The sequence below is a fragment of the Oncorhynchus masou genome, chromosome 1, assembly GCF_036934945.1.
Source record: "Oncorhynchus masou masou isolate Uvic2021 chromosome 1, UVic_Omas_1.1, whole genome shotgun sequence".
NCBI classification, from domain to species: domain Eukaryota; kingdom Metazoa; phylum Chordata; class Actinopteri; order Salmoniformes; family Salmonidae; genus Oncorhynchus; species Oncorhynchus masou.
In genome coordinates, this window is record NC_088212.1 from 1,624,849 (window position 1) to 1,635,000 (window position 10,152).

A 10,152-nucleotide genomic window follows, 5' to 3' on the forward strand; every position below is an offset into this window, starting at 1 on the left:
TACTGAGTTAATAGAGACAGTCACTAACATTACTACTGAGTGGATAGACACAGTCACTAACATTACTACTGAGATAATAGACACAGTCACTAACATTACTACTGAGTTAAGAGACACAGTCACTAACATTACTACTGAGATAAGACACAGTCACGAACATTACTACTGAGTGGATAGACACAGTCACTAACATTACTACTGAGATAATAGACACAGTCACTAACATTACTACTGAGATAAGACACAGTAACTAACATTACTACTGAGATAATAGACACAGTCACCAACATTACCACTGAGTTAAGACAGTCACTGACATTACTACTGAATTAATAGACTGTCACTGACATTACTACTGAGTGGATAGACACAGTCACTAACATTACTACTGAGTTAATAGACACAGTCACTAACATTACTACTGAGATAATAGACACAGTCACACACATTACTACTGAGTGGAAAGACACAGTCACTAACATTACTACTGAATTAATAGAGACAGTCACTAACGTAACTACTGAGTGTATAGCCACAGTCACTAACATCACTACTGAGTGGATAGACACAGTCACTGACATTACTACTGAGTTAGACAGTCACTGACATTACTAATGAGTGGATAGACAGTCACCAACATTACTACTGAGTGGATAGACACAGTCACCAACATTACCACTGAGTTAAGACACAGTCACTAATATTGCTACAGAGTTAATAGACAGTCACTAACATTACTACTGAGTTAATAGACACAGTCACTAACATTACTACTGAGTGGTTAGACACAGTCACTAACATTACTACTGAGTGGATAGACACAGTCACCAACATTACTACTGAGTGGATAGACACAGTCACTAACATTACTACTGAGATAATAGGCACAGTCACAAACATTACTACTGAGTGGATAGACAGTCACTAACATTACTACAAAGTTAATAGACACAGTAACTGACATTACTACTGAGTTAATAGACAGTCACTAACATTACTACAAAGTTAATAGACACAGTAACTGACATTACTACTGAGTTAATAGACACAGTCACTGACATAACTACTGAGTGTATAGACACAGTCACTGACATTACTACAGAGTTAATAGACACAGTCACTAACATTACTACTGAGTTAATAGACACAGTCATTAACATTACTACTGAGTTAATAGACAGTCACTAACATTACTACTGAGTGGATAGACAGTCACTAACATTACTACTGAGTGTATAGACACAGTCACTAACATTACTACAAAGTTAGACACAGTAACTAACATTACTACTGAGTTAATAGACACAGTCACTAACATTTCTACTGAGAGGATAGACACAGTCACCAACATTACTACTGAGTTAATAGACACAGTAACTGACATAACTACTGAGTTAATAGACACAGTCACTGACATAACTACTGAGTGTATAGACACAGTCACTGACATTACTACAGAGTTAATAGACACAGTCACTAACATTACTACTGAGTTAATACACACAGTCACTAACATTACTACAAAGTTAATAGACACAGTAACTAACATTACTACTGAGTTAATAGACAGTCACTAAGATTACTCCTGAGTTAATAGACACAGTCACTAACATTACTACTGAGTGGATAGAAAGACAGGCACACTGTACATGCTCTACTTCAACAATGTTGCAACATTCCCTGATAGACCAGAAAGGAACAAGATAGGATGAGTCTCAATAACATACACTGAGTTTACCATCCATTAAGAACACCTTCCTAATATTGAGAGGCACCCCTCCCTTTTGCCCACAGAACAGCCTAAATTCATTGGGGCATGGATTCTACAACGTGTTGAAAGCGTTCCACAGGGATGCTGGCTGATATTGACTCCAATGCTGCCCACAGTTGTGTAAAGTTGGCTGGATGTCCTTTGGGTGGTGGACCATTCTTGATACACACAGGAAACTGTTGAGCGTGAAAAACCCAGCAGCATTGCAGCTCTTGACACACCCCGGGGTGCCTGGCACCTCATACACCGTTCAAAGGCACATATACACAAGCCATGTCTCAATTGTTTTAAGGCTTAAAAATCCTTCTTTAACCTGTCTCCTCCCCTTCATCTACACTGACTGAAGTGGATTTAACAAGTGACATCAGTAAGGAATCATTGCTTTCACCTGGATTCACCTGGTCATTCTCTTTCATGGAAAGAGCAGGTGTTCCTAATGTTTAGTATATTCAGTGTATTTTGCAAAGATCTCATCTACATCATTAAACAATATTATTATTAGATAAGGTTCTTAGTCATTTCTCTGTTTCAATATTTATAACTACCTGATTCCCTCTCAATAAAATGTTGAACTATACTTTGTTGTTTTCTCCATGTTTCTCCATTTCGCAGTGCTCTCTTTCTACCTCCATTGCCACCTATGGAACATCTACAGGCATAACAGGCTGAATTCCCCAAAACAATAGCTCAATTTGACATCCACAAATCCTACTTCTGTTAACTCTTGTTCATGTGATATATTATAATGAACATTGATGTAAATTAAAATATTATGAAAATATATTGTAAGGTTTGAAACGAATCTGGATCTAACATATATAGACGCATTTATAGAAGCATGTGTCAAAGAACACAAACAGAACAAAAGCATCAGTCCTGGAACATGAATCATGCTATACTCAGGCTGAAACATCGTTTATGACAATGATAGTGCTTTACTCAATGACTTTCATGAATTTCAAACAGAATGCTTATCACTTCTCTACTGCTGTCTGACTGACAGCTTATCAGCTATCTATTTCTTTCTAACTCAATGGATAAACAATGGCACTGTTCACAGGGAGAAAGGGCAGTTCAATAGTCAGTTCAGTGTGTACAATAAAAAAATCATTTAGAACCCAATACTAACTGCTGATCTACCTAAAATAACTAGAATTCTAGAACAACGACAGAACACTGACACTCTGCTGAGAATGAACCAATTCATTTTCATTTGTAGAAATAGCAGATGACGTTGACTTTAAATACATCCAGTTGAAATGTTGGAGCATTATAGAGTTGATCTCATGAAAGATAGATGAGTAAACGGACAGATCAAATCTAGGTCGTTCACACTGAGCATCAGCTGACCTAATTTACTGGTCAATACCACAACATTAGGACAATATTAGATCAGTATTATACTGGCCAATACCACAACATTAGGACAACTTTACATCAATATTATACTGGTCAATACCACAACATTAGGACAACATTGCATCAATATTATACTGCTCAATACCACAACATTAGGACAATAGTAGATCAGTATTATACTGGTCAATACCACAACATTAGGACAACATTGCATCAATATTATACTGCTCAATACCACAACATTAGGACAACATTGCATCAATATTATACTGCTCAATACCACAACATTAGGACAATAGTAGATCAGTATTATACTGGCCAATACCACAACATTAGGACAACATTACATCAATATTATACTGGTCAATACCACAACATTAGGACAACATTATATCAATATTATACTGGTCAATACCACAACATTAGGACAACATTAGATCAGTATTATACTGGTCAATACAACATTAGACAGCATGGTATTCATTCACTGATATGGATTGATATTCTATTGGTTGTGATATAGTACATTTCTTTTTTCAGATTATCACGGGAAAACAACTATTTTGGAGGTAAACGCCATACAATATAATGTAGAGGACAGTTCCATACAATATAATGTAGAGGACAACTCCATACAATATAGAGGACATATCCATACATTACAGAGGACAGTTCCATACAATATAATGCAGAGGACAGATCCATACAATATAGAGGACAGTTCCATACAATATAATTTAGATGACAGATCCATACAATATAATGTAGAATATAGTTTCAAACAATATTACAGGCTACCTTGGAAATGATCTACGCCTTTGTACAATAACAGTGATGTTAGCCATCGGGGCTGTTAGTTCAAGAATAAATGGCTGTTATTGATGTTAAATTTTTCTCTCCATTTCTTATGTCTTAAACAAGAATTACAGAGATCAAGGAGGGTACTAAAGCTTATTAACTGGTTGGCAAAAACAATCACTGCAATAAATATTTGCATTGAAAGAAGTCACACAGTTTGTTAATCATGTAAAGACTAATGCCCAACCATTCACAAATGTTGTCCTACTTTACGCATGAAAATGACATTTATTCTACAAAATGCTATTTACTTTGAAATAGTTACAAGACAAAAATGTTCACTTTGTTAAGAAAGATCTATAACATTTATAGCATTTAAGTCACTTACTTCTTTTTGCCACCGTTCATTTTCATAAGAGTTCAGTATTGATGGGTTTCAGCTGTAGAATGTCCTAGACAAATCGAGGTCGGCACCGAGAGTGCTGATGTGTGATCTGTCGGGACAAAATGACAAGGTCTTTTCTGCTGTTTCTCATCCACTGTTCCCTCCAGACAGAACCCCTTTGACAACATCCTATTTGATTATCAACACACAATTAACTGACAAAGTTCACCCAAACACACCTCACTCAAAATAATGTACAGTAGCAAACTGACGGAGTTGGAAGCGAACCCGGGTCTTTCGAATGAAAGTTACTTGGCCGTGCTACGCGTTGCGCCTATCGGGCTAACCCACCTGGTGTGAATTGTAATATAGCTCATATAGCAAGTATCACTACAATACATATTCCATCATGTTGCACGTGGCAGCCCGAGTCGGGCAACAGTCGGTATAGGATTTACATACCTTAACTTTTGAAGGACTATCCTTAGCCTTCGGCAGCATGCGACAACTAGGTAGATGACTTTATGACACTGAAGTAATTTAGATCGCTGCCTCCTTTCCATTTCATATCTAACTATCCCTCTGACAACGTCACGCCTTCAATGGAGGTCAAAGTGTTGAGGTTTCGCCAGATGCAGAGAAATGTTTACCTTAGACCCAAAGTTTGCGTCTTCATTGAGATCCAGTCAACTGTATATTGAATATGAACATGTAGCTAATGTCTTGCTGGCAATGACGGCAGTTTATTTATGAAGGGCAGTTTCAGTGATGTAAAGTATGTTCATTTGTTTAGAAAGATACATTGTAAAAAAAATAGATATTATTAGCTGTGCAGGGACATCTTCTGGACTGCCAGACTATTACAAGACCTTCCTCACAATGCACGATAGCTCCTCACATTGGCAATTTCCGTGTGGTCAGCCGGCAGAACCGCACCTTGTGACAATTGTTTGGTTTTGTTTGTAAGTAAAAAAATTCAAAAAGAGACTGATCACCACTTTAGATATGTATTAACATAAAGCATAGCTATATTCATTTGTAATGTTTGCGTATTTGTTTTATAAATGTGTGCATAATTCATTGTTTCTGTTCCAAACAATATAATGTAGAGGACAGTTCCATACAATATAATGTAGAGGACAACTCTATACCATATAATATAGAGGACAACTCTATATCATACAATGTAGAGGACAGTTCCAAACAATATAATGTAGAGGACAGTTCCATACAATATAATGTAGAGGACAGTTCCATACAATATCATGTAGAGGACAGTTCCATACAATATAATGTAGAGGACAACTCTATACAATACAATGTAGAGGACAGTTCCATACAATATAATGGAGAGGACAGTTCCATACAATATAGAGGACAGTTCCAAACAATATAATGTAGAGGACAGTTCCATACAATACAATGTAGAGGACAGGTCCATACAATATAATGCAGAGGACAGCTCCATACAATATAATGCAGAGGACAGCTCCATACAATATAATGTAGAGGACAGTTCCATACAATATAATGTAGAGGACAACTCCATACAATATAATGTAGAGGACAGTTCCATACAATATAATGTAGAGGACAGTTCCATACAATATCATGTAGAGGACAGTTCCATTCAATATCATGTAGAGGACAGTTCCATACAATATAATGTAGAGGACAGTTCCATACAATATAATGTAGAGGACAGTTCCATACAATATAATGTAGAGGACAGTTCCATACAATATCATGTAGAGGACAGTTCCATACAATATCATGTAGAGGACAGTTCCATTCAATATCATGTAGAGGACAATTCCATACAATATAATGGAGAGGACAGTTCCATACAATATAATGTAGAGGACAGTTCCATACAATATAATGTAGAGGACAAGCCATTCAATATAATGTAGAGGACAGTTCCATACAATATAATGTAGAGGACAGTTCCATACAATATAATGTAGAGGACAACTCCCTACAATACAATGTAGAGGACAGTTCCATACAATATAATGTAGAGGACAGTTCCATACAATATAATGTAGAGGACAGTTCCATACAATATAATGTAGAGAACAGTTCCATACAATATAATGTAGAGGACAGTTCCATACAATATAATGTAGAGGACAGTTCCCTACAATACAATGTAGAGGACAGTTCCATACAATATAATGTAGAGGACAGTTCCATACAATATAATGTAGAGGACAAAGCCATTCAATATAATGTAGAGGACAGTTCCAAACAAGATAATGTAGAGGACAGTTCCATACAATGCAATGTAGAGGACAGTTCCATACAATATAATGTAGAGGACAAAGCCATTCAATATAATGTAGAGGACAATTCCATACAATATAATGTAGAGGACAGTTCCATACAATATAATGTAGAGGACAGTTCCATACAATATCATGTAGAGGACAGTTCCATACAATATCATGTAGAGGACAGTTCCATTCAATATCATGTAGAGGACAGTTCCATACAATATAATGTAGAGGACAGTTCCATACAATATAATGTAGAGGACAACTCCATACAATATAATGTAGAGGACAGTTCCATACAATATAATGTAAAGGACAGTTCCATACAATATCATGTAGAGGACAGTTCCATACAATATCATGTAGAGGACAGTTCCATACAATATCATGTAGAGGACAGTTCCATTCAATATCATGTAGAGGACAATTCCATACAATATAATGTAGAGGACAGTTCCATACAATATAATGTAGAGGACAGTTCCATACAATATAATGTAGAGGACAAGCCATTCAATATAATGTAGAGGACAGTTCCATACAATATAATGTAGAGGACAGTTCCATACAATATAATGTAGAGGACAACTCCCTACAATACAATGTAGAGGACAGTTCCATACAATATCATGTAGAGGACAATTCCATACAATATAATGGAGAGGACAGATACATACAATATAATGTAGAGGACAGTTCCATACAATATAATGTAGAGGACAAGCCATTCAATATAATGTAGAGGACAGTTCCATACAATATAATGTAGAGGACAGTTCCATACAATATAATGTAGAGGACAACTCCCTACAATACAATGTAGAGGACAGTTCCATACAATATAATGTAGAGGACAGTTCCATACAATATAATGTAGAGGACAGTTCCATACAATATAATGTAGAGGACAGTTCCATACAATATAATGTAGAGGACAACTCCCTACAATACAATGTAGAGGACAGTTCCATACAATATAATGTAGAGGACAGTTCCATACAATATAATGTAGAGGACAGTTCCATACAATATAATGTAGAGGACAGTTCCATACAATATAATGTAGAGGACAGTTCCATACAATATAATGTAGAGGACAGTTCCATACAATATAATGTAGAGGACAGTTCCATACAATATAATGTAGAGGACAGTTCCATACAATATAATGTAGAGGACAACTCCCTACAATACAATGTAGAGGACAGTTCCATACAATATAATGTAGAGGACAGTTCCATACAATATAATGTAGAGGACAGTTCCATACAATATCATGTAGAGGACAGTTCCATTCAATATCATGTAGAGGACAATTCCATACAATATAATGGAGAGGACAGATACATACAATATAATGTAGAGGACAGTTCCATACAATATAATGGAGAGGACAGATACATACAATATAATGTAGAGGACAGTTCCATACAATATAATGTAGAGGACTTGCCATTCAATATAATGTAGAGGACAGTTCCATACAATATAATGTAGAGGACAGTTCCATACAATATAATGTAGAGGACAACTCCCTACAATACAATGTAGAGGACAGTTCCATACAATATAATGTAGAGGACAAGCCATTCAATATAATGTAGAGGACAGTTCCATACAATATAATGTAGAGGACAGTTCCATACAATATAATGTAGAGGACAGTTCCATACAATATAATGTAGAGGACAAAGCCATTCAATATAATGTAGAGGACAATTCCATACAATATAATGTAGAGGACAGTAACATATAATATAATATAAAGGATTAGGGTTAGGTTGTTTGGTGGAGCAAACAAAGACACGGAGGAAGGCACGAGAGAGAAGCTATGAGCAGCAGACCAAGACGCGACTGTGGGCTTTGTTGTAAACAGAATATCGTGCGGCTAGACCGACATTTCAAGTATGTACATGCACTTAAGTCCAGTACTATGGAGCGGATGAATGCTATGCAATTTAGACGGTTTTCGACTGAGAGACAGCAGCCCGAATCAGGGCAGTATATGCAGCCTGACAACGGTGTTGATCCGCGGCCGGAGAACCCTGTGATTTTGCAGTGTTTTGAAAGTGAGTTGTACGTGGAGCAGCAGCTGGTGGACGAGGGTGAGCAGCAGCTGGTGGACGAGGGTGATCAGACGGCAGGTGCGTCGGCGGCGGTGCAGCCAATCAGTCAGGTCGGTAGTGAACTGTGCTCGGAACCGAGGGAGCAAGGCTGCGACGTGGCGACTTCCACGGAGAGCGAGAGTGATGAAGACGGCAGCGTGCCGTCCAGAATTGAGGTTTGGAGTAATGCAATTTTGACACAATATGAACACTATATTACGGGTATACATCCTTCAGTTAAACGAATTGACAATAGTCACACCAGTATATCCCGAGTACGGGAATTCCTCCGCATTATGTCGGAGGGCAAGGCCGATGAAGGACTGTGTTTTCTGGATAACTACAGACGTGTGTCTGAGTGGTATGGTCAATGTGACGACCGCGGTTTGGCACCATCCACGTTAAAAATGTACCGAGCCGATGTTCGAGGTTTCCTGAATTATCTTATTCAGTTCCGGCCAAATGGTATGCAAGCTAAGGTCGTTGGAATTCGAAAGATGTTACTCTGCTTGGCGAAGGGTTAGGGTTAGGGTTAGGGTAACCCTCACCCTACGAAACATAGTAAATTTTCACAACTATTTTACAATCCTCCATAGATGTACCTTTGGTGCCCTCCAGTGAATTCTCCCCAGTTTTGGGGCTCCATAGTGGGAATTAATATTAGGAGTCCCGGTAAATGTATTTAGAACCGTAATTATATTTTTGGGTTACCAGGTGCCTATTTTCAATCACCAGTTGGGGTTAGGGTTATCCGCATCCACCAGCATATTTTAAACCGTCCATAAAGCACGCAGGACGTGCCCCCATGGATAGAGGGCCTTAGTAGGGTGCTCACATAGTGGGAATGGATATCTGGAACACCGGTAAGTGCATTTAGAACCGTATTTTAACCTTTGGGTTACCAGGTGCCGATTTTCAATCACCAGGTGCACGGCTGTGAAAAGTGGGGACTCGTTTTTTCGACCAAGTTCTGTAATTTTCAAAAAAATATTAAAAATACTTCCCGAAGAGCTAGAGATCCCAAATTTCGTCTCATACCCTCTCTCGTGATGGGCAACAATTAGAGTATTAAAAAACATTTTGCATCCACAGGCACCTATGCGCCCAGTAACATGCACTTTTTCCCCAAAACTTAAAACACAATTTCCTATTAAAAATATTTATACAAAACGGTTTTAATTCAATGGAAATGCTCGTCTATATGTGCCCTTTCGTGCAAAAACAACAAAAAAAAACATCCAGATTGGAGGTGTACTTTTTGATTTATTCACGTTTTGGTGTACCTGAATTTAACCCCCAATGGCGGGGCACACATAAGCCCGGAACCTCACAGGGCTTATGTCGATAAATTGGCCTGCCCGTTGATGACACACTCAGTGGCGGGTTGACCAGACAGGTACCGGCGCAAAATCAGAAACCTGGTTTTTGACAACAAGACTTCCATGTCCTAGAGAGACG

The 10,152-nt window shown here is 37.8% G+C and overlaps 1 protein-coding gene across 2 annotated transcripts in view; it reads right to left on the reverse strand.

Annotated features, from left to right (window-relative positions):
* slc4a4a (solute carrier family 4 member 4a) overlaps nucleotides 1-4,889 on the reverse strand; it is a 423,147-nt gene extending 418,258 nt beyond the window's left edge. For both annotated transcript variants that reach the window (XM_064927355.1, XM_064927513.1), the window contains exons 1-2: nucleotides 4,776-4,889; nucleotides 4,317-4,422 (exon numbers count right to left, since the gene is read on the reverse strand). In XM_064927355.1, coding sequence (XP_064783427.1) covers nucleotides 4,317-4,342 — 26 coding nt within the window. In that variant the 5' untranslated portion in view covers nucleotides 4,343-4,422; nucleotides 4,776-4,889. The remainder of the gene's footprint in view (nucleotides 1-4,316; nucleotides 4,423-4,775) is intronic.
* Nucleotides 4,890-10,152: the final 5,263 nt, after the last annotated feature.